The sequence below is a fragment of the Balearica regulorum genome, chromosome 3 (genome assembly GCF_011004875.1).
Source record: "Balearica regulorum gibbericeps isolate bBalReg1 chromosome 3, bBalReg1.pri, whole genome shotgun sequence".
NCBI lineage: Eukaryota > Metazoa > Chordata > Aves > Gruiformes > Gruidae > Balearica > Balearica regulorum.
The window spans coordinates 96,079,643-96,104,710 of NC_046186.1; the positions used below are offsets into that span (position 1 = coordinate 96,079,643).

General features: G+C 42.7%; 2 protein-coding genes across 10 annotated transcripts in view; one reads left to right on the top strand and one right to left on the bottom strand.

The window, feature by feature from the left end:
• TTC7A (tetratricopeptide repeat domain 7A) overlaps nt 1–25,068 on the bottom strand; it is a 194,848-nt gene that overhangs the window by 153,860 nt on the left and 15,920 nt on the right. For 3 of the 9 annotated variants that reach the window (XM_075749058.1, XM_075749056.1, XM_075749055.1), the window contains exons 1-3: nt 17,787–17,970; nt 14,896–15,059; nt 13,090–13,258 (exon numbers count right to left, since the gene is read on the bottom strand). In XM_075749058.1, the coding sequence (XP_075605173.1) occupies nt 13,090–13,258; nt 14,896–15,059; nt 17,787–17,943 (490 nt within the window). In that variant the 5' untranslated portion in view covers nt 17,944–17,970. Of the gene's footprint in view, nt 1–12,301; nt 12,361–13,089; nt 13,259–14,895; nt 15,060–17,786; nt 17,972–25,068 lie in introns of those variants that run through there. The other 6 variants (XM_075749062.1, XM_075749057.1, XM_075749060.1 and 3 more) reach the window with 4 other exon arrangements.
• MCFD2 (multiple coagulation factor deficiency 2, ER cargo receptor complex subunit) lies at nt 19,192–23,712 on the top strand. The gene is made up of 4 exons (XM_075749065.1): nt 19,192–19,356; nt 20,080–20,228; nt 20,948–21,107; nt 22,277–23,712. The coding sequence occupies exons 2-4, from the start codon at nt 20,086–20,088 to the stop codon at nt 22,406–22,408; spliced, it is 435 nt and encodes a 144-aa protein (XP_075605180.1). The 5' UTR covers nt 19,192–19,356; nt 20,080–20,085; the 3' UTR covers nt 22,409–23,712.

Consider the following 25,068-nt stretch of genomic DNA (forward strand, 5'->3'; position numbering starts at 1 on the left):
CTTCCAGATTATCCCTTTCAAAAGAACAAACTTTCTATGTATAGAAACACTGCTTTTCTTTCCAGCATAAAGATAAGGGTTCCATTCACCTCTAGCTCTCCCAAAGATTCACCTCTGGCTCTTGATCTCTCTATAATCTTTGTGCCTTCTTCTCCCCTTGCTAACACTAATCTGCCTTTATGTCAGAAAAAAAAAAAAAAAACCAAATCCATATGGTTTGTAAGAGGTGTCATGAACGAATTTCTTCCTAGAGCCGACATGCACTGCTCTCTTTTATAGAAACCTGAACAGGGAGATTTTATGAAGGCTTATTTCCACTTTCACCTCACTCAGTCCTTGCCAAAAGAAGACAACGTATCATGTAGCTCCAATGCTCTGAGGTGATGTTACCAGAACTGGAACATACATGTGCACGTGGACATGCGGTATCAGATTCTCAGCAACATAAGCGAGACGAAAATTCATGCTGAAAGGGACCCCAGGAGGTCAATGGTCCAGCCTTCTGTGCAAAGCAGGGCCAACTCAGGGTGTTAACTGGACCAGTCTTGAAAGCCTCAGTGCATAGGTGGAGACTGCACAACCACGAGGAAGAAGAAGAGCCTATGGTGGCTTTCTTCTGTTCCTCCAGTTCATAAACTAGTTCAAACAGCAGCATTCCTCCTTCTGAGTAGGAGGAATATACCAATCCACCAAAACACTCACAGGTTCTTTTAATTTTCCTTTTTACACAGACTTCCAGCCTCTTGTATTTGGATGAATTTACACAACTGGGGAATGGTGGGTTCATAGGTCCAAGACTTCAGGGTCAGCAGCAATACACTACTTCCACCAACAGTGTTAGCCTGCAGCTGCTAAAACCCCATAGCCCAGGAGCATCAGAGCTACCAGGCAATCTAAGGAAGGAATCAAAGAAACACAACAGCACACAGAGCATGAAGCCTACCTCTCATGTCCTGGTACTACACTCGTGTTGAACACAGCTATTGCAACTTGAAGCAAAGACAGCTCAGGGTAGAACTTACAGCCCTGTCAACAGCATCAGCCCCAGCCTGCAGAGTAAGGTTACAGCACCTATGCTCCAGTGCCACACAGACAGGTCATGCAGGCCAGGAGCCAGCATGCTGCTAAGTGCTCACAATAGTTTTACTCTAGCTACAGGAAGATAAGTAATTTGTCTTGAGGCAAGTCAGGTGTGAAGGTATTGCATAGCAACTACTGCAAGGAAACTGGTTGTGTGCATGTTCTCACTCTGTGGCGAGCACCAGGTCATTCCGGGTAGCTGTCCTCAAGGGGAGGGTGCATTTTATTTCTAGCATGCAGCCATCAGCCTAGTTCAGAAGTGTGGCTCTAGAAAATCTATTAGCATCGAAACAAGACTATTTTTAAGACTAGCTCTTCCAACTTATGCACACTGACTAATCAAAGTTCAGCAGAATACTAACACTTTTCAAAGACAAAATTCAAAAGCACAACAAAACCATTTTAAAGATGGTATTATGACCAGCCTGCCCTGCCAGCTAAGGTTTGAACTCAAGAGCCCAGCCCCCAATCAACCTATTACATTACAGTGTCTCGGAAAGCAAAATAGCCTGAACCTCAGCAAGCCAAAGCAGCAGTCAGAATTAGGTTGACATAGGCAAAACCCAGCACTGTGCGTTATTTCTGCCGCAATTCACAGCAGTTTAAATAATTCACATCATGGGTCTTGACACTCATCTCCTCAGCAATTAAGTTATGATTTTTCAGCAGGACTTATTTGCAATGCAAATAAGAGGGGGAAGAAAGGCCTAGAAGCCCTTGATTTTGAACACATTCATTCATATTGCACATCATGAAAGGTGAGGGGGAGGTTTTGTAAGACAGCTGCACAAGTTTTTTTCACCATTGCTTCCTGTTACACAGGATTATTGCTACACAACAGGCCAGTATATTCACTGAAATCCATTATAATCTGGGGGTATTTTTCATGTAAAAGTCTGAAAGGTAGAAAGGTAGAAAATTCCAGTAAGCTTAATAAAATCATCTGAAGACCATTTTGTCCATAAGTGGGGAATGAAGCTGGAAAATTTAAGTAACCTGTGCAAGGCTCCTTAGTTGCATCAAAGCAGAGTTCAAGACCCCTACTCCCAGCCTTCCCACTAGATGCAATAAACCAATGCTAACAATGTTACCCCCATTATTTTGAAATTAAGTACTCTATCTGGTTAGGCTTGTAATTACAGCCAAAGCTGACTGTTAAAACTAGGACAGCTTTTTGATTGAGTGGCTGTGAAGCCCAAAGGTGGCAAGTACTCCCCTGAGATGCAACCTCAGTCACCTACCCCTGATCAATGCCATGCAGGCTCTGCATCATGCTGCATATCTTACTGCATAGCAGTAATCAGCAACCTTAATCCAAAGACACTCATTTTTCTCAGCATATCAAGACCTGCTGCCTGTAAGCTGGCTGCTCCTAAGCTTCATGGTAGACCTTTGAACCTTAGCATTAAACTGTAATACACTGATCTCCAAACTTTTTTGATCTTACTGCCCATCAGTAAAAAAATTGAGCATGCACACCCAACTTATGTATATAGTTTTATACATACACTGCTTTACAATGTATTATATATTTATGTGTCTATTTTTTTCAAAAATACCTGCTAGGTAGCATGCTACTGACAGCCAGCTATCATCACAGAAAAGGTCTGCAAATTCAGAACACTAGACTTTTTGTAAAAGCGAAAGGCATAATTCATCTTTAAGTGCAACAACTTTTCTTCAAGCAATTTGTCATGAGACAACCAGTGAGCTTTGGCGCAGTACAAGAGATTTTCATGGTCGCTCCCCATCTCATTACAAAGTATTGCAAATATTCTATTTAAAAGGCTTGTGTTTATAAAGTTAACCCCATTGATGATATCCTATAGCACTTTGTGCACTTCTCGGTCCCACTTTGCTGCTAAGCAGTTCTTAGTGCATTTCATTATGGAACGAGAATTTAGCAAACTCCTTAAGCTGAGACATACTAGAAACATTTGTACTTTTGTGCAGCTGTACAGCAAACCTCCTACATGGCGTAATTTGTTCTAATACTTGTTTCTTCAAGTCTTTGGCAATGTCTTCTATGTGTCTTCCAAAGGAATGCATTTTAGTTTGTTGCCATATTGTCTTCTGTGTATTATTTCAGCCATTTTGCTGCAGCAGGAAGAACAAGTGTTTCCCCAATGGTATGTGGTTTTTTCATCTTTTGCTCTCACGTAAGAAACCTTGAAAGAAGCTTCTAAAAGGTTAAAAAAAAAAAATCATTACATTTAATGATCAAGTACTGAATTGAGTACCACTGATTAGGTCTGATTACACCATCATTGCTTTTACCTCGTAACATGGCTGATGAAGAGCTCATGCTAGGAGTAGCGTCAGCTCTGACATTTTCTTACTGTTCACATGTACTTGTGTTACTAGCATTACCTGCAGGTTGCAGTTTCTTTGAGGGAATCTTTAAGCTACTTGTCTATCTCATGAGGGTCAGTTTAGTTAAACTGAGATAATACATAAATCCACTTATCCAGGCACACATGAACTGCAATACACTAGAAGTGAACGAGCAAGTGAGGGTGCCCCTGCGAGCCCCTCTGCACTGTGGAACAACTACCCTTTCACAAGACACTCTGTGGGCTGTATATGACATGGGACACTCTGACGTACAGACTGAGCAAGGGCACCACTAACAATCCAATACATCAGTAAAGCTTAATTTTAATGATTTTTTTTTTTTTAAGAAAAAATAAGTATTAATAGAAGTTCTCATATTTTACCCCTGCACTCCAGTGGATCATCTTGTACACCCCCTGGGGCACATGCACCCCACTTTGGGGACCACTGCTGTAATATATTAAATGTCCTGGTACAAGAGGCCACCTCTATTCCATGACATACCTGATTGCAATTAAGGAGATACCTCTGCTGGAGCAGTGCTCTGGGGCACAGCAAACACAGGCAAGAAGAGCATTCTCTCACAGCCCCACGTATAAAGGACTTTGTCAACACCATCCACATGCATAAACTTCCACGGCATGCTGCAAGAATTACATTTTTTCCCCTAGTCTAAATACAACAGGCAGAAGCAGAAAGGTGGATGGGCCACAAGAGAGAAAGATGGTGCTGATGACCAAGTATTGGGATTTATTCAGCTTGAGCCCATCTGCATCACTGCCAGGTGTCATGACCAATGAGAAAGTTCTCTTCTAGCTGCAGTCACTGAACCAGACTGCTCCACCTTCATGTGTACCTTGGGAGCAGGAGGGAAGGGAGGGTAATTCAGGTTTTACGATGCTAAGTCATATCAAGCACTCCAGCCAATTCTATTTAAAATTTGTTAGAACAGACATAGCCTGCGAGGACTAACAGGTTTGTTGTCCTGTCATTTAAAAGATGGTCAAAGACATTTGGAGCTTACTCCAGGGTAAACCAGAATGTTGAAATCTTCCCATAGCCACTGGATAAATATCACGCAACACAACATAGTCCCCACATGGGGACAGCATCATAGCCATTTAAAAGCTACCGCTAGCTTAGGCCATCTGAGAGTATATTTGTTTTCTGTTAGTGAAATAAGAGTGTAGCCCTACTGTCTCATGTTAGCACACAAACATTGTGCGTTTCTTGTTCTGTTTCCTCAGAAAAGCACATGCAACTATTCTTGTGTCTCCTGATGCTGCTGATGCAGCTGTAGAAAACTAATTCATAGTGCAGGACGTGGAGAAGGTTTAGTGCATGTGTGCAACCAGTACCTGCAATTGTGTGTGGAGAAGGGAGCAGAACATTAACAAAACTTTACCATCACAGAAACCAAATCAAATGAACAAACGGAACAAGAAGTTATTTTCTTTTTCCACTTTCTAAATTTCAGTTACTTGAATTAGTGGCCTCCAGCTAACTCCCCTCAGAAGTCTAAAAAAACCACACCCATGCTGCATTTGTGCATAGCAGATCATACTAAACAAACTACTTCTAAAATGCCAACAGAAAACTAGCCTATCCAACACCAGAGAAGAGCTCATGGAGCACAACAGTAAAGCCTAAGTGCCCCAAGAACATCAAAGCTGGGCTTGGCAACTCTTTCATATCCAAGCTGGAAAGCAATGGCACCAAGGCACACAATACACCAACATGCAACAGCTTCAAGTCATCACTGTCACAACATAAGAGCAACTTCAAACTCTTAATTTTCTATTCTGAAAACCCAAGTAAGACATACTAATACTAGGCCCTTTTATCAAGACATCAGCATCTACAAACTGGGGCTTTTGCCTATCAGACAGCTACTCTGATGCCAAAATGAATAAACAGCGTGCTTCCTGTCTAGCTGGCAGAATTACGAACACTAGCACTTTGAAGTGTATCCCAGGCATAGAACAAAGCCTCTCTCTCTCTCTCTGATGTGGATTAACATTTGAAAGATGCAGGTTTTGTCAAGCAAAAGTGAAAATAAGTTGTACCAACAAAATGCCTTACCCTCAGTTACTCATTTTTTTAAAGTCATATTGCATCATACATCCTTGTGGCTGGAACTCAGTTTTCCTAATGGTCAATCAAGAAAACTAGATTTATTGTTTAGGATCTGTTTAAAGGAACCCATCTCCCCACAGATCTCAATGCTCAGAGATATGAATCTCACCCATTTTAGTCAACAGAGAAGGATTCCAATAAAGGAATTTGTGCCCTGTCCCTGACAGACCCTTTAAAAAAAAATTAAAAAAAAAGAAAAAGAAACAGATTTTTTCTTCCATTACAGTTCTACTTAGTCACAGTGGCAGCTGAAAACACTGACAAAAGTAACCTCACCGAGTAGCTGCCGGTAGAAGAAACAGCAATTAAGGAACAGGAGACTACTGCAAGCCAGTGTATCATCTCAAAAGCAACATATAGGTTAACACAGCTGCATACTGCCAAGTGTCAATCATCTTCATGAAGCTCATTATCACTGAGAGCAATATAATTGCATGAATAAAGTAAAAGTTTTACATAATTTTTCCCTCAACTTTCACCCAAACCTATGCTCTTCTCATAATAACTTTGTGCCTAGTAGAATTCTGGCTCTTCACGATCAACAAACTTCCCTAAAGACTACCAGGAACACTGGTGGTGTCTTTAGGAAAGTCTTAGCTGCCCTCCTGAACACTACAAGGAATTCAAGTGCCCTCAGCCAGCATTGTAGCTTCCAAGGTGGGCAGGTTCCAGCCAGCAGTGAGTTGGGGCCTTAGGGAAGTCAACACACTTTAAAATAACAACCCTCCTGGTTTAAACAGGATGATTAGGGTAGAAAATATTTAGACTCTCAAGTAAAAGCCTACAGTAAGCATGCCATGATGTCAACAGTACCTAACTGACATCATGATTAACACTGAAACTAATGAGGGGAGGCAGGGAGAAAATTCAGGCTCTTAGGATTTTCCCTGCCCCTTACAACCTACTGCCCATTTCGGCTAAATGGTGCATTATAGCACATTGCCCCTATGTCAGTCAGTAGTAGCAATGCAGGCAGGATGAAAATTCAGCTTTTTTTTTTTTTTTGGGGGGGGGGGGGGGGGGGGGGGGGGGGGGGTAGGCAGGTCAGGTCTTGCTGGGAGGGAGAGGGAAAAGAGTTAGGTTTCCTCTTTTTTTACCACTAGCAGATCTGGATATTTTCCTTGCAGCCATGTGGCTACGGAACAATAATACAGAAATGGATCATCTTTATCTTGACATGTGCAATTACAACATGCTTTTACTTTGCCCCATTAGCGCCCAGAGAGGACAAAGAAAATTATTTATTTGAACATGGAAAAAATGCCATCAACCTTCCATTAATCCACTTCCTACACTTGTCTCAGTTGACAAGACAAGGTATGTCCTTACATAGTAAGATCTCTCCACCCTATCTCTTTTTAGGTATTACAGTAAAGTGTTTCTTAGTGACCTTCAAGAACCCTTAAAAAAATCAGCCTGTGGAAAATATCCTAAGCATAAGAGTATGCATAACCACGGGGTGGAGGTGGGGATTGGCATCCAAGAGGCAGAACAGTATTCCAAATGCTTGTCTGGAAAAAGGAGAACGCACCTTGCAAAACGTTATGCCCTCTGAAAAGAGGAGCAGGCTCAGAAAGTGCACGTATAGGCTGTTAACAGGTTTGTAAAAAATGCTTCCTGCAAAAACAAGTTAGAAGTGTAAATTCACATTCAAAAGAAGATTATGAAATAAATTATGATCCTACAAAGCTACGTAATGTTTCCAAACTCAGTTTATCTGTACTTGACATTGTTCAAACTACTGGCACTGAAAATTGTTCCACAGTCTGTATTCCAGTACACTCAATAGCTTTGATATTGCCATCGCATTTGTCAAAAACTAAGTGGACAAAAATCTCATCCAAGAGAACCTAACTGGAAATTCTGTTTTCAGAAGGACTCTATTTAAAAGTAAGGCTGCTTAGGTTAAGCCCATAACACACAATAACCCATTAACATTGTTTGAATGGAATATATCCTTGCAGTATAGGGCTGGGACCATTTAGTAAAAAAATTGAATGGAGACGTTATTGACTTAGGATCTGAAATAAGAGTTTGATGAAGTACTGAAATGAGTCATTCCAATACAGGCGCTCTCTTCCAGGGAAGACAAAAAAAGAAAAAAGAAAAAAATCCCACGTTTCTTTTTCCCTTTCAGTTCTCTCCACTAATTTAGTTCAATGATTAGCTTTTCAAAGCTGATGAACCAACAAAGCTTTGACTCAATAAAACCAAACAGGAAAGCTTATTTCTCCCATTTTAATCTACAAATTAAAAACAAAGCACACATGACAAGAAATTTACCAGTTTGAACACTTACCAGAAACACTGAGTTAAAACTGTCTGTAGCAAGTGAAATTCATTTAACTGAAAAGATTTTCTTATACAAATTCTTTAAAGAGAGAAGGAAAAAGTAGATTTATCAGAACTTAGCTTTGCAATAAAGCTATTTTTAAGTGTACATTTTGTTCTAATTTCCAAACAAATGCAGCTGAATACAGATCTCACCTAGGAAATTAATCATCCTGTAGAAAACTATATTAGAAAATGAATGACACACGAGCAAATGTCAAAGTTAAAGACTCCAATGAGGTGTATGAACAAGTGGGTGATATATCCTCTGATTAGCTAGAATGAACAATTTTAATACCAGACTTATGTTTACTGAATGCAAACCTACATGGTTTTAATAGTTCTGCAAACCAACAAAATAAGAAATTAAGCAGCACAAGCACAAAGGAAGTTTAAAATAGATTATTCAAATTTCGAGGCTTCAGCTAGTCAATTTAAAATCATGATTAAAACCAAATGGGGAGTTTTCAAACTAGTCGAGTAAAAGGTCAGTTCTTCTGTTTATTATCTCTGTGCGATATCACCACTTTCCTCTCAGGACACCACCATAACCTCCAAACAACCACTTCCAGTATTACAAACCCAAGACAAAGATTTCACATGGGGAGAAAGCAGAACAATATACTTCTAAGCAATACTGACCTCATTATCATTGAGGTTTTAAAAGATACAACCATAAGAGAAACAAGAAAACACGTAAGATCAGCAGTTTGTCCTAAAAACGAACAAACAAAAACCCCTAAAAACCCACAAAGAGCTGGACTGAACCCAGAACCCTGGATGCAGGCTCCAGGCTGTTTAGCATTATCCATGTCAGGAAAAACCCTCATGTAGTAGATTTGGGGTTTTGCTTTCAGCAATAGCGCTCACAGACAGCTCTTAGGAGGGCTCTACAGACCAGCGACTCAATCCAGCAGTGTTTGTCTCATGATCTTACAGTTTTTCAGAAGTGTCACACTACAGATCTTAAACATCTTTAAATTACTTTCACGAACAAAATATAGATTGCTCTGAGCTACTGAACTAGCGAAGTCTTGTTTCCTTGTACACGTGACTTGTGGTTGGACTTGTTATAACAAAACACAGACTATGATAAAGGCTGCTTACAGACACAGTATCACCTTGTTCTCTTCCACATGGATTTTTCTAAAAATCTAAAAAGGCTGAGCTCACGCTCCAGCCTTTTGATACAATAGATCTCTTTTCTAAAGTTTTCAAAAACAATTTTAGAAACAAATTTACACGGGATTCCTCTCACCCATCTTTAGACACCCACGACAAGTTAGTCCACAGCCTGCCTGTGAATTGTATTCAGTCACCAAAGAGGAGGCCGTATTGTACAATACCATGCACTTCATCCATGTCAGATGCTATTTGAAGAAGTGATGAATCACCCCAGAACCGCCAACTTCTGACTGTACAGAACGTTCAGAGTGGAGCTGCACAAATCAAACCCACCCTAAGCTGAAAATGGCCAATAACAGTACCAAAATTACTGCAGGATGGACTGGGAGAAAAGGAGAAAAAAAGGCAGTGGGACTGTTACAGCTTTAACTCACTAGAAAACCAGCTAGGTACCATTTGCAATCCTGTGTCATCGCCGCACAGGTTTAGCTAGCCACCTATCTCCAGGGTACCCCCTCCAGGTGGAGGAAGTCCAGAGCCTGGCCTGACAGCTGGTCTGACAGACACAGGGAGTTCCTCCACCGGGGCTGACTCCCCTTGCAGCAGCTCTGATACCACACATCCTGCCCGCAAGCACTGCGGCAAGCCAAAGGCACTCTGGGGCATTACAAAGACAGGACCCACATGCCACGTCAGCCCTGCCCTTCATCACACGGGCTGGCAACAGTCTTCTCCTCTTAACACAGCTCTGGTCATGCTCTCACACAACACAGCAAGAAAGGCTGCGTGACAAACATTGCAATGACACAGAAACCTTTCTACAAACTTGGAATTTAGGTATGCTGAAGCCCTGGCTAGAGGTATTCTTTGCTTTGTAAAGGGTTACCCCACTACCAGGAAGTTTTATCCACTGGAAGCAGAGAGAGATCTCTAGCAGGGTTTCTGCAGCAAGCACAGCCAGAGGGAAGCCAATGGGTTCCAGCAGTTACACGTTGTTCTGAAGTATTTTTTGCTTGCTTGTTTTGAATGGACAATGCCAGTTAACGAAGCCACAATATGTCCCAAGTGAATCAGAAGCAAAATGAGAGCAAGTTTCCTTACACAATACTGTTTTATGCAACAGACAGAACTGCTTGCATCAGAGATTACCTGCAGCACTGTGAACCGAGCAGAGGTTTTAAGGAGGAATTAACTTCAGTGAGGACGGGAGGAAGAAGACAAGTACAGACCAACCACCCATTAACTAACTACAAAGGTTGAAATTAGTCATCGTGAAAAATCAAACTGTTGTCAGAGCTACGCTCACAGTGCCCACAGAACTTATCTCCTCACAACATGTGGATTTAGAAACAAGGCAAGCAGAAGCAGTCATTTGAGAAACTGGAAGAGTCTTGTCCTCTCTGCCACTTCTCCTGTGACTTGTCAACCGCTCAAGTCCCTGCATTTGTGAAGAACTTCAACATTTACTGCTTGATACTCACCTAGGTTGAAAGTCTACTGAGCAAGGCAAGGAAGAAAATTTTTCCCTGTTCAACTTATACAGTCCAATTACAAAGGCGCAAATCCATATTGCTTCTTACCATGCTATCAACCTACTACATGTTATGGACCTTCAGAGGAAGGCCCCAGAGATTTAGCTCAATGTCCAACCTTCAGTGTTTTGGAGCTCAAGCAGTGCTCTAAAGAAAAAAGCAAACTCAGTTTTGCTGGTTCATATTTCATTTCTACCACTGACTTCATCTATGCAGCTCCTCCTAGTGTATCCCATCTCTTTCTCATTACATTTTCATTTGTTTCCAACAGTAAAAGGATAAGGGTGAGCGTGTTTGATTTGACTTTTCTTTCTTCTGTGACCTTTCCAGCATAATCCTGACTGCTTGAGAGCCTACACCACCATTCTGCATATAGGTACAACCCAGCAGTGCTAGCTACACAAAAACAAGGTGGTTTCACGTTTGTACTAAGAAGTGACATAAAGTTCTGGTGTTTAACTAATGCTGGATGAACAGGGATATTCTATTAAACCAATTGCTTTCTCTCATTACTGAAAATCTGAATAAAAAAAATTAAGCAGGGAACCTAAGTTCTGCCCTGAAATGAAGAAATGACTGTGGCTTTTCTGGATTGTTGCCTAGATGATCCCTGCAAAAATTTTACTACCAGCAATGTTCAAGAGTGTCTTTAAGGACAATTTCAACTTGCATAACCTAACAGTAGTTCAACCAAAGGCAATAATATGGTATGGATCAACAGAATTTCTGCAGCGGTACCAAATGAAAAAGAGGAATAAGAAAAATCTTTAGCATAAAGTATAAATTAATTTTAACTTCATTTTAAAGAATTCAACTCCATGCTGTTACTTGCCCTGCAGAGGTAACCTGGACAGACATGTTTTTAAATGAAAATGTAAAATCCACACTGCTGTTGCCATAGTTACCTGTACAAATTTCTAACACGTAGGGGCTAATTTCTCTAAGACTGGAAGGTCAAGCATATGGCAGAGGGAATAGTGATCCTAGCAGTGACTGCCCTCTCCAAACTCAGATGGACAAGCTCCACTCTGCTGGACTTTTCTCTGTCAGAAACTTTGGTAAAACACTGAGTGACTTACTATATCCCTGACATCTTGGCTAATCTGAAAATAATTATCATGGAGGATAAAAAACATGGAACAGTAATAGCACAGAGGTTGCTCTGCAATGGCAGGGACTCCTTATGGTTTACACACAAACATATGGGCAACATAATATTTAGTTTCCACACTAAACCACATGGGGAAAAAAATTATGGCCTGATCCTCCGTGGCAAACACGTCCACCCCCAACATCTTCATATACAAGTGAGGTAGTCAACACCATAGAAGAGGCCTTATGGGAACAGGGTCATTCCATCAGTGTTCATGCACACCTTATCATTATGTTCACACCTCACCAAGGGCCTTATCCAGTCCAATTCCCAGTGAGGATAGTGCATCTCCTTCAGACTCTGGAATGCACCAATAGTTGCCCTCAGATACACCGCTGTGAATGCACTGGCAGTCACTCACTCCTCTGCGCCATGCAAGTGTTAGTGCAACTTACAAGTAAATTAGTTCTGCTCCACAAAAGCTCATTAATGAAGCAGATTCAGCCAGTGCCACAGAAAACAAAATCAAAACAAGCAAAGCAGAACAAACAGGTTTTCAAAAAAGCAGAGTGACTGTGTGAGATCACAAAACATCCAGATAATTATCAGTAATACTAGCAGCCCAGTCAAACAGTATTTTGGGTTGATTTGGTTTCACTCTTTTACATACCAGTTGAAGGTATCTGATCATCAGAGTTCTCATTCACCTAATTAGCTGGTGGACATGCTGAAAAGAGTAGAAAGCAGTAGATAGGTAGCAGTACTTGAGCAACATTTATAAAGGAACTGAAAGCACATGAAGGAGAAGATTACCGATCTTTTTTCCCCCCAAGTCAGAAACTGACTAGGGTCTTCCTTTCCCCCCACTCAAAAAGGAAATGCAATTTCACTACCTGTAGAGGCAGTTTGTATTAGGATCTCTCAAACAGTGCAATGTCTGTAGAATTACAAGGGGGGGAGAGATTCCTGTTTGTACATAAGGTCTGATACTGTGTGATATGCATTGCAAAAATATACTACCTGCTTTGAAAGCACATATTCTGTTAGTCCAGAGTTTAAAACTTGGAAACATCATCCTTGCTTAAATCACAGGAATCATTTAAATTTACAAGTAGATGAACTCTTTCTAAGAGAAAGCATAGGCCTCAATTCAGCTGAGTGCTTGATTTAGATTTTCCCAAAATGGATGCACAAGCTCAAGTGTGTTGCTGACTTACAGCCAACAGTTACCACAAGATTTCAAATTTCAAGCTTTTCTTTACAAGCCAGCCAAGTTTAAAAACCATGGACTAAGACTCCATAATGCCTTTAAGTTTAAACTACATAGACCATACCCAGTAGGATTTTCTAAAGCATACAACATTGCCCCAACTCTGCTCCAATCAAATCACTTGGAGAAACACCTTCAACTTCAGCCTAAACACAGCATACTTCAAATATGCATACGTGGTCCCTTACCTTTAATAACAAAAGCTTCAGTTACCAAACGCAGCACGTACAGAGGTTCATCTTTTGTTGAGAAGTCATCAATTCCTGCTCTTGCATACATGCTGATGGCATCTCTGTAGGATCCCTCCACATAATGAAGCTTTCCTAGGATCAGCATAGCTTCTGTCATATACTTAGGCTGAAACAGAGGCGGGGGGAGAGGAAAAGAGTGTTTACATGGTAAAAAAACCAGACAGTGAGAATGAGGTACTTCAGAACAAATTAAGCAGATTCATAATGCTTTCCTCTCAACACTGCTAGCTCTGCAAGCCAGAGTAGGAAGGATTTAATTGTCTAGAGATCTTAGGGATACTCTGATGAGAGCAGCAGGCAACAAAGGTCAGGCAGCTACTTTGGAAATACACAGCTTACAAGCCACCTCTTTGGTTTCAGCTGACCTACTCTATTGATTCACCAGCCTCACATAGCACATAAAAGCCTGGCATTGTCAGAACTACCTACTTACACACCAAGAAAATCCCCTGCTTAAAAGGCAGAAAGCAGTGCTTTTTAGTCAAGTGCTCCCCTCTCCTCTGTACATTTAATTTAAAAGCAAGAAAGCTCCCAAATTTTCTTAAGCTATCAAAAAATTTTCAGGCAACAGGAAAAAAAACAGAAGGCACACCTGCTATTTCTAAGATTTGTTTGGTTTCTTAAGGATTGAAAACATGCATACAAATCTGTGTAACAAAAAACACCTCAGTAAAATACATCCATTCAAACCCTTTTTATGCTTTGGAAAGCATGAAAAGGTTCCTAAACCTTCATGCTAGTTTTTTTTAATACATGCAGTCAACACAAGATCAATGCTGCAGGACTAGCCAAGTCACCACTAACAAAGAAATAGTAATGGAAATTCACACAGCCAAACTTGACACCAAGACTTCAAAGAATTCAGTGGTTCTGGCTGTTACTGGGGCTAAACTGTAAAGAAAGAGGGTTGGTTGGACTCCCCTTCCTTTCCCTCTCCTTTTTACTTTTTAAACACGCTGACTTTCAAGAAGTTAAGAACAAGGAACTCCCCCAGAAAAGCCACTGCACACTTGCTTCCTGCAAATTAACGTGATAAAAGTATAACATACACTTCCAAGTTAACTAGCCTGTAAGTTTCAGGACCACAAGTAATACAAGTCTAGAACAGACAGTTGTAATTCATCATCTTTTTAAAGCCAGTTACACAGCTGTGTGTCTAAGGACACCAACACAGCAGCAGCGATCAAGGCAGAGTCTTGAAACACTCCTAAAGCTCTGCAGCTGAGTTGACAGGCGGCTACCAACCATGCATCCAGACCACAAAATAAAATAAAAGCATAACTTCGCCTAACTTCTCTGGCAGAGATGAAAAGCAATGCAAGGTTGTAACCATGGACTCAGACCACAACCTTAAGTGCCCGACAGCAGCTTGCAGCACATTTTACCTCTGATCTGGAGCTGACCAGGTGTACACAATTCCCTCAGACCAGGAGTAGCAGTAGGTCACTCAGCTGTGCTAGCCTGACAGCAATCCAGAGAATTCCTAAATATTTATCCTGCTTCTTTCTAATAAAAAAACCAAACAGGATATACACTTGTAGCACATAATTCATTTGTGTACAGAAAAGCAAGTTTCTCCACAGAAGACACTGCAAAGGGGTATTGAATTACCACGCCATTAGTAATGCTTATAATACAGCATACAGGGACATGACCAGGCAACACCAACACCTTGTATCAGGCTAATAATCATATGAAAGAAGCATCCAGTTAGCAGGAATTACGACAACAGAGCCCACTTACTCGTAGCTTTCCTCTGGTTAAGATACTGGTCAGATACTGTTTAACTTCACTCAGTTTTGGCTCATTCTTCTCTGTCAGTGGAATGGAGTCCTTCAGTTTGGCAAAGTTTTCCTTCAAACATTCTTCTAGCAGAGCCTCTGCAAGCAGCATGCTCCCGTAGTCCTCTGAAAGCACATACCAACCAACAAGAAACATCACTTAGTGCTGTACTGCTGATAAATAACATTACAAAAACAAAACAACACAGCTTTGAGACACACAAACAGTAACTCAAATGAGGGGGGGCAGGGAGAACTAGCAGACAGAAAAAAAACTTCCATTAACTACTAGCTATTGGAAGCAGTATGTTTCCTATGAAAAAATGAAACATTTCCTTTTAACTTGAAGATTTTCCTTAATGAATCCTTTAATTTTGACAGCACAGTTCATTCTTGTGTTGTCACTAATATACCAGTTAAGAATTTTCATCACAAAATTCACTTTCAAAAGTATAAGACCAATCTTTGCAAACATTTAAGTGCATGCTTCAGATTTACAAATGAACAAGCATGAAATGCATGCTTCAGACTAGATAAGTTATGGGTTTCACTGCAGAACAGTAATCACATCAGAAACTTTTAAGATTTTCCTGAAAGTTCACAGAAAAAAAAATAGAGAGTTTACACACATTCAACACGTCCGTTACTGAAAACACACAAGGCTTGATCCAGTGACATAACTGACATGTCACATCAAATTATTTCTGCATTAAAATCTATTCCTGCTCACAGTTCCACAGAAAAGAAACTCAAACATACATAGTAGCACAGGATACAGCATGAAGCATCATGTGCTGGGAAAAAAAAAAGTTTCATCTGCCAGTGTACTTGGAGTTCTTGCAAGATGGGTCCAGTTCTGCAGTTAATTTATTCATAAAAGTAGTATCTCAGTCAGCTGAGTAGTGGGTCAAGCAGGGTAAGAAAATCTTTGTAAATCAAAGAGCGAAGCCCTACATTTCATATATACTTCACATTTCAAAGTCTGAAATTCTAGAATGCAGGAAACATGATAGTGTATCTATTTCTGTATTTTCAGTCCATGGGACAACTTATCCCCATTTACTACCTATACATTACATACGGCATTAATAATCAACTTGTGGAGGGTTTTTTGTTGTAGACTTATTTTTTTGTAGCTTAAGTGTTCAGCTGCATATCAGATTACAGCCCTAGCTCCTCCTGTTTGATTGCAGGCCTACAACTAACTTGCATGATCAGAGTCTATGCATATAAAATTGGAAGTTTAAATGTTCAAGTATATTTCCCCCCTCAACTTTACAAGCAGTCATTTCTACACAACACTGAAGAGCTTTCGGGTAGTCACTAATCTCTTAACCAAACTTAAGGAATTAGATAAAATCATATACAATTAAGAAATAAACATACACAATCGCTCAAAGCAAATACTAGTATTAAAAAAAATCCCATCCAGACACATTACTGTTTCTAGAAACACAAAACTGTAATTAGTCCCTTGCTGGAAGAAAAGTTCTGTAGCAACAACAAAGCATTACTTTTTCATAACTAGCAAGTTATGATGACAAAACACCAAATTAACAAATAATGTTTTTACAGCAATTAAACTGTTGTCTTACCTCTTAATTACAAGGAAACAAACTAATATGAACTCTTCAACTATTAATGCCCCCAAACTGCATGATGATCTCTGCACTTGGGAAGCACTGCTAAAACCTGACTAAAGTTCGAAGGTTGGCCGTGTGGTTCTCAACACGGGGTTCAATCTGCATCACCTATACGCTTGGAAAGCCTCCTAAATAAGCACGTATTAGGCTGCCAGCATCTCCCCCCACCATACTTTTCTACTGTGAAGTTTACTGCACTCCAACAAGCTTCAATTAACTCTAGGGCCACATCCTAAACCCACTCCTCTAAAGAAGTGTGTTTATTCATAGGAAATAGCTCATCTGATCTCAACAGCAGACCCTCTTGTACCAGTGCGGTGGCTAGGATCAGGTCCTCTTCACAACTTACTGCTGCTGACTACAGACACGGAATTTTACATTTCTAAGTTCGGCTACCTCGCTCATTTCATTTAAAAATGGGTAAAGCAGCGTGTTGTAACAGGAAAAAAGGTAAGAACACATCGCTATTTATGAAACCTGTCTTACATGTGAAAGGATACCTGGACGAGCCCAAGCCTTTAAATAAAGCAGCCCCCTTCAGAAAAGTAGAGGGGTAATTTTGGGACATCCATAAAGGGGTGGGGAGGGAGCAAGGGGGAATCAGCACCGCCCGTACCGGGAAGTTGAAGAGGGACGTTTCCAAGCACCGAGGGCTTCGGTCGGTAGCCTGCCCACAGCCCAAATCCAAGGCAGGCACCGAGCGCCGCCGCCACCTGCCTCCAGGCGCTGATGGAGGTAAGGGCAGCGCCCCGAACGGACAGCAGCCACCCAGCAAGCGCTGCTGCCCCTTACTCCCACCGACAGCCCCAAGCAGCGCGTTTCCCCTCGCAGCCCGACGGGCTCGGCAGCGCGGACATGAAGGGGAAGCAGAGAGTTATCTTCCTGAACGCCGTCTCCCGGGCTCCCGCCGCAGCAGAGGCATCTCTCCCACCCTCCCTCCCGCAGTGGGGCCGGGGCGCCTACAGGGGACACCGGGCGATATCCCGCTCCCTCCGCCAGCACCCCGGCGTTCCGCAGCCCTCTTCCCGCAGCTCCGGGAGACTGGACAGCCGCAGCTCCCGCCCGCGTCAGCCCACCGGGCTCGGGCTGCCGAGCCCCGGGCGGCGGCACGAAGCGACAAGCCGTCCCCGCCGCCGCCGCCCCACGTCCGGGCGGTCCGGTAACGGCAGCCGCCCCGCAGCTCTGCCCCACCCTGCTCGCCACCGCTTACCCGCGTCCTGTGCGCCCCCCGCCGCCTTGCGCGGAGGCCGTGCCGGCGGGAGCAGCTGCTGAGCCAGGTGCCGGAGCTGCCCCCACTGCCCCTCCGCCCGGCACCGCTCGATCTCCCCCTCCAGCTTCACGTGCGAGTGGGAGCCCTTGGCCGCCATCTTAGCGCCGGGCCCGCCCCGCCCCGCCCGCCGGCCCGGCAGGGAGTCCCCGGCAGCGAGTCCCCGGCAGCAGCGCCCGGCAGGCGTCTGCTGCGTGTGTGGGACCGCGGTTCCGGGCGGGCAGCCGGCTGTGACGGCTACCCGCCCCAGGCCTGCGACGGGGACGCGGGCTCCTTCACGCGTAACCCCTCCCTGCTACCTTTCACTTGACGCCTGGGCCAGAGAGCCATGCCCCCGCAGGGGCAGCCACCGTACCAGCCCTGCCAAGGGCGCTTATGGCTGGGGCGCTGCGCCAACCCAACTGCCCTCATCCCGCCACACCCAGCAGGTCCACGGGCCTCCCAGAACCAAAGAATCATGGAATCGTTTAGGTTGGAAAGACCCTTAAGATCATCAAGTCCAGCTGAGCTGCAGCCTGAGGAACGCCAGCCTTGCCTCTGCAATGTCCTAGTCAAAGAGCCAACGCGCCCCGCCAGCGGGGCCCCAGGGCTCCCTTCCTCGGCAGGAAGGGCCGGAGGCACTGCTCCCTTCCTGTGGCCATTGGAAGTCACCTGAACCCCGTATCTCTTCCATCAGCTGTTCCTGACAGCTGCAGCCCCCCTTCAATAGCCACTGCAGCACGAAGTAACCCGCTAGTGCAGGAACACGGGGAACGGGTCAAAAGCCCACGCCGCTTCTCAGGGTCGGAGTCTGCTCAGAGGGTTGTAACCTTGAGAGGCAAAAGCAACTGCCGTTTAGGCATCAAGTATAAAAACGACACTTGGTGAGAGGGGGAAGCACAGAGAACAGTTTATAAACTACAGAGGGTAAAGGCGACAAGACGCCGCCGTTCCCAGAACAGCAGCGGGGCGGGGAAAGCGCAGCGGGTCGTTAGTGGAAGGGGCTGCTGGGAGGCCCCATGGGAAAGGCGCAGAGCAGGAGCGGCCGGGGCTGGCCTTACGAGCGGCCACACACCGGGCTTAGGCTGCCCCTTCCCACCCTCCCGACGCTGGCACCACTGCCCCTCTTCCTCTCGGCTCCGCGGGGGGCCGCCCGGGCCCTGACGGTACGCCCTTTGGCGGCGGGTTCTCCTCACCGGAGAGCGGTGAGGGGCGGCGGCGGGAAGCGCAGGGCCTGGCACTGCCCCGGCGCCCACCTCAGGGGCCGCGCCGACAGCCCCGCCCCACGGTGGGCGGGGCGCTCCACCTGTCCCTCCGCGAGGGCTCCACGTGGAATTTCAGGAACGGTGACGTAGCCCCGGCTCGCCCGAAAGGTGCAGCCAATGAATGGGAAGGGGGGCGGGGCGAGAGCGCGGCGGGTGCGTCGGGTCAGAGGTGACGCCGGGGATGGTGGCCGGCCCGCCCCGAGCTCGGCTCCACCTGCCCGGCACCCGGAGCCCGCGGGAGGGACGGCGCGGCGGCCATCCGCCGGAGGGTGCGTAGCCTGGCGGCGGCGGGGCCTCTCCGGCAGCCGAGGCCTGGGCGGGGGGGCGGCGGAGGGGGGTTCCCCGGGGGCCCTGTCGGGCGGGAGGCGGGCGGACAGCGCGGTGCCAGCTGTCAGGGCCTGCGGCACCGCTCCGTGCCGAACCGGCTGCAAACCGGGCTTTGCTTCAGCGGGCGCTGCTGGACGTGGGAGAAGACGTGAGAAGCCGAAGCCAACAAACGGCTCCTGCGCGCCCCTCACCCCGCTGAAGCGCTCTGGCGTTTCACTTGCCTGTGACATGCGCGCTGCGTTTGTAAAGCTGTGTGTTATTTAGGGCATGCGGTGGCAGCAGATCTGCTCGTTAGAGGTAGCCCCTTTGATACCGTAAGCGACCTTTGTTCCCACAGCTGTGGGGCAGGTCTGCGTTGGCTGACTGTAAGCTACATGGACACACAAGCACGGCTAAAGTGCGCACGTTCACTGTATGAAAAAAAGTAATTCTTGGAAAGTTACTGCGTACTTCCTTGAAATAGACACACTCATTGAAATTCTTAATTGGCGCTCTTTGGTTTTCTGCTTGCTAAGCGCTTGAAATGAAAAAAGTTCTTCTGTTCTAACTTAGTGGGGTTATTTCTAAGCAATCTGTAAATCTCAGGAAAGCTGATTGCATTTTTCATCTGTTTTGGTTTGGGGTTTTGTTTGTTTTGTTTGGGGGGGGTGTTTTACTTTTTGTAGGAGAACATGATGTCCGTGAGGATTTTAAGAATACGTCTGCTGTTCTGCTTTCTGGCTGCATTCTTCATCTCTGCCCTAGCTGAGGAACATGTGGGAGAGAGTCAACATCCAAATATTCGCCTTGATAAGAACTTGGTACAAGATAAAGAGTATGTGTTCAATGTTCTAAAAATGTAAACTTTACTTCTTAATGATTTGCTTATCTCTTATGTCTTGTTACATGAGTTGGACTTAAGCCTAGGGCACCCTCTTTTCTTAGGATGCAGTATGACTAGCTGGAGTCAGATATGATTCATGCTTGCTTGATAAGTTTGTAGAGATACTAGACCTAGGAAGTTCTCTCTGGAGCCTTTAGCCTTACTCACACTATAAAGAATTTCGTACAGAAATCCTGCTTACCTAGATCAACGTACAAAATCATATTCTGAACAGGTAGAGGTTTGGGGTTTTTTTCATTTGTTTCTTTAAAGAGACAAAACAGTGGTAGCAGCAAATAAAACTCCCTAGAATACTTCATGTTTGACTGGGAAAGATCTTCCTCCAGTTCCTGTGCTTTGGAAGACAGACAAAAGGAGATTTTGGGCACTGCTTCAGTTGTTTTGATAACCTGCTAAGTAGGCCAGAAGGAAGGGAAATAGCTATATGACATACTAGAGGCCACTGCAGCACCTGTAACAAACAACCTTTGTACCCGCTTCATCTGAGTAAAAAAAATATCTTTCGGTTGTCCAGGGTGCTTTTAGAGACACAGTATTTTCTGTGTTCTTCACTACCTGATCAAAGACTAAATTTGATGTCAACAGAGCATTAAATATTAACTAATGGATGTGGTGTGGGTTTTGGTGATTTTTTTATTTTTTTTTCTTAGCCACATCATGGAACATTTGGAAGGTGTTATTGAGAAACCGGAATCTGAGATGTCTCCACAAGAGTTGCAGCTTCATTACTTCAAAATGCATGATTACGATGGCAATAATTTGCTAGATGGGTTAGAGCTTGCTACTGCTATATCACACGTCCACAAAGAGGTAGGTGGAATTTTGTAACGGCGTGTGTGTTTGGAAACAGTTGTGATTCTCTAAAAGCAGCTTACAACACAACTTCAGTGCAGTTACAGTTTTGTCTTAAAAGATTATTTTTCCCTCTTTTTTGGTTTGATTCATGAATGTGTTAACTTTTGTCACAGCTTTTCATGTCACATGGCAGTTTTCAAGAAGTCTCCATTGTATTTTAGAGTGAGGAAGGACTGTAGAGTGAAAGTGATTTGACAGAGGGGATACTTCAGTAGGCAGGGATAGGGAGAAGGGGAAATCATCCAAAGTGGGATAATGCTGGTGAGGGTTCATAGAAATAGCATATGATGCAATGCTGTTTGAGGTTTTAAAGCTGCTGTTTTCAACTCCAAACTGTTACTGCCAAGGATACACAAACTGTAAGAGACCTCTTGTGCAGAATTAGTATTAGCAGAACCAGTCACAGTCTGCCTTTGTTTTCTTCTGCCTTCCTTTTATAAACACAACTTCTCTTTCCATTTAAGGACAAAGGAGGAAGATACAATCCTTAGGAAGGCCGTACCAACACATTATCTCAGACTGACCTTTTGGAAGTTAGAATTCAGAATAGCATAACTTCCTGCATACACCTGTGGCAAAAATTACCTAGCTGAGAACAGAATAATGACTTGCTCTTTCTTGTGCAAAGACACCTATTTGTATTCCCCTTTGCTCACAAGGGGTGATACTAAGAATTTTACTGACTTTAAGCTACAGTGCTGGATTTTTTCACTACTCTGTTACTGTCAAGCTCTGCATTTTGTAAGTTCCGATGCACAGGAAGATGTTTCTGTACTCGATAGAAACTATAGTGTCTATACTACATCAAGATCCAAATTAAGAATACATCTGTTTGTTAGATTATTATCCATTATTATACACTGTGCTATTTAGCTTTTAGAACTTTTGGCTAAGAATATTAACTGGATATAGAGTGCTTGTTTTGAAGTCCAGACAACTTGGACTTCATAACTTGCACCTGGTAAAAGTTGCTTACATTGGTATAAATGATTACATAAAACATAGTGCCAAATTAGGCATCAAACATGAATATCTTAACAAAAAATTAGTGGTCAGTAATGTGTCATATGTGTCACTAGATGGGAAACCCTGCTAAACTGTTCAATGTGGTTTTGTTTTTGTAGGAAGGTGGTGAGCATACCCAGGCAATGAAAGAAGAAGAGCTGATTAGTCTAATAGATGATGTCTTAAGAGATGATGATAAGAACAATGATGGATACATTGACTATGCAGAATTTGCAAAATCACTGGAATAAGGTTTTGCAGGGGGCTTGTTTCTCCTTCTAACTACATGGAAATGTGAACCAGTATAATGTGATTCATTACTGTCTCATATCAACCTCTGTGCTGTGAGAAGGAGAGGTGTACCAGCTCCAGCTGAAATTATTTGAAAGTTGTATGTGTTAAGAGACCGGCTAACTCAGAGCGAGAGCCATGTTTCACTAAACGAAGCTATACATGTGAATCTTGAAGCATGGAAGGGTCAACAGTACTCACACAGGGTACAGCTGACAAACTCTTAAGCAGCTGTGTATGAATACTAAATAGATCATAAACAATCTAAATTCCAGTTTTTCTGTCATTGATTGGGTTATGTAGTACTTGTTTGCTTACATCTTCTATTTAAACTTACAAAATACCTGGAAAGCAAGAAAAGATTACCACATACAGTTGTATTTCAAGGACAAATGTCCTTATCTTCCCACTAATTTCAAAGGAAATACACATATAAGTACAGGTGCTTGAAACAGAAATTGTAGAGGAAAAGTGTTCGAATGTGGTTTATGTTTGATACCATGTGGACTTCAACACAGTCTTTGAAGAAACTGAGTATTTTAAAATATATGTACTTCCTAGCATACCCTTACATTTTTCATAGAAATATATATACATGTGTTTTTCAATTTCTTCTCATCCTTCACAGATTTACTTTTTATATCTTAATTTACTGATTTTTTTTTTCCCTCTACCTTCTGTGGTGTTTTCTTAAGAAAATGAAAGTATTTTTATTACATTTATATGTTGCATTAATGCTGTATAGTATTTACTAGAGTAGCTTCTGCTATCTCGTTTTGAAGGTCACATTAACAGTAAACTAGCTTCTGTTCAATTTGGTTTTTACAGTATTAGCCAGGAGGATGACCTAAGTGAGCAAGTAATGCTGCCTTGTTAAGGTTTAAGTTCATATTCCTTGACACTTAAATTATGGTATTACTTTCAGGAGGTATTTCATAACTAACAGTTTCAAGATACTTGAGTGTGTGCAAATTAACATGGTTTGAGGAATGTTTTCACTGTCTTGACTCAATACTTGATAAGTCAAGCAGTTTAAGGATCATAGAAAAGTGATGTATTGCTGTGTTATTGATATTTGGTGGCTCTAAAACATAACTGAAATCTTAAATTGCATTCAATCCTTATCCATTAATAGAGAATCTAAATGTTGCTGTATTTCTGTAAAATGTATAAAGAGCTATTTTCTGTACAAAATTATTCTTGTACAAGAGAAACACATTTGTAAAAGAAATTATTTCCTCTGTTTAAATGTTTGTGCAATGAATCCTGAGTGTCGGACTTTTTTCTTTACCAATTATTTATTTTGATACCTTTGCAGCCAGGGTTCTGCTGGTTGTACAAGCAATAAAAATAAGTTGGGGTTCGTTCACTCTGGAGCTAGACACGCAAGGTTGGAAGTCCTAGTGAGAAATGTACCTAATTTTTCTGATGTATTTTTAAGCCTGTCTCTGTTACTAGCAGTCATCTAAAAAAACCTTGTTCTTTCAGTTAAAGCTTTTTTTTTAATACCTGTTTAGAGGATAATTAATCTAGAGTGAATGTTGAATAAGTAGTATAGAAAATGCTTGCGGGTAAGAGGGGAGAAGAGGTTAAGCTCCTCAGCTTTGAGCTTTTAAAGCAAGTTGCCCATAGACCTGCCAGCTCTTACATGCTTCTTGCATAAGCTTCTCAGTTTGGGATTTATTTTGGATGAAGGAGCAAGAACCAGGAACTGACTTCTATGCACTGCTCTTAAAAATCATGGTTTTCTTATCAAGTGCAGTCCATAAATTTAGTCCAGCATCCACCTATGGGGCACATTTATATACATATGTTACATTTATATACATAGTTATTAACTGCTATTGTATACAGCAAATGACATGCACCATGGAAGCTTTGTATCAGGAAAAATTATGATGAATGTAGATAATGGGAACAACATTTTTTACCAACTATTTTAAAATTGTTTTTAAGGCATCAGAAGTATGTATAAATAGAGATTATTTACCAAAAATGGAGAACAAAAGTGGCACCTTTCATTTCAGGATGCATGAAGAAAGATGAAAACAAAATTTCTTCTTTACTAGAAAGAACAATTTGAGAAATACTACTCAAGCTGAAACCTGCATCATCATGCCTTTACTCAGCCTCCTAAAACAAATACACATACTTAATTAAGCACACTTAAATGGTTTAACAGTTGTCTAGGGAACTTTCTCTGTTGATAAGTAGAAAAGTGCAAAATGGCTGAGAACGATGGTGAGTCAGACTTTAAAAAAAAAAACCACAACTAATTTGTGTGCTAGTTGTAGCTCATGCAGTACCCTAAATATGCTGGTACAGGTCATATATACATACAGTATTTTCTATGTCATATATGTAATACAGAAAATAAGGCCTTTAAAACAGCAGTACTCATCAACTACAAAGCTGTTTTAGCTTCTGTAGAACAGCACTATCTCCATGTCACAGGTAATAAATAAATAACGAAGCAGAAGGGATGTATGATTTACTGAAGGTCATAGAATGGTTTGGGTTGGAAGGGACCTTAAAGATCGTCTAGTTCCAACCCCGCTGCTGCAGGCAGGGACACCCTCCACTAGACCACATTGCCCAAAGCCCCATCCAACCTGGTCTT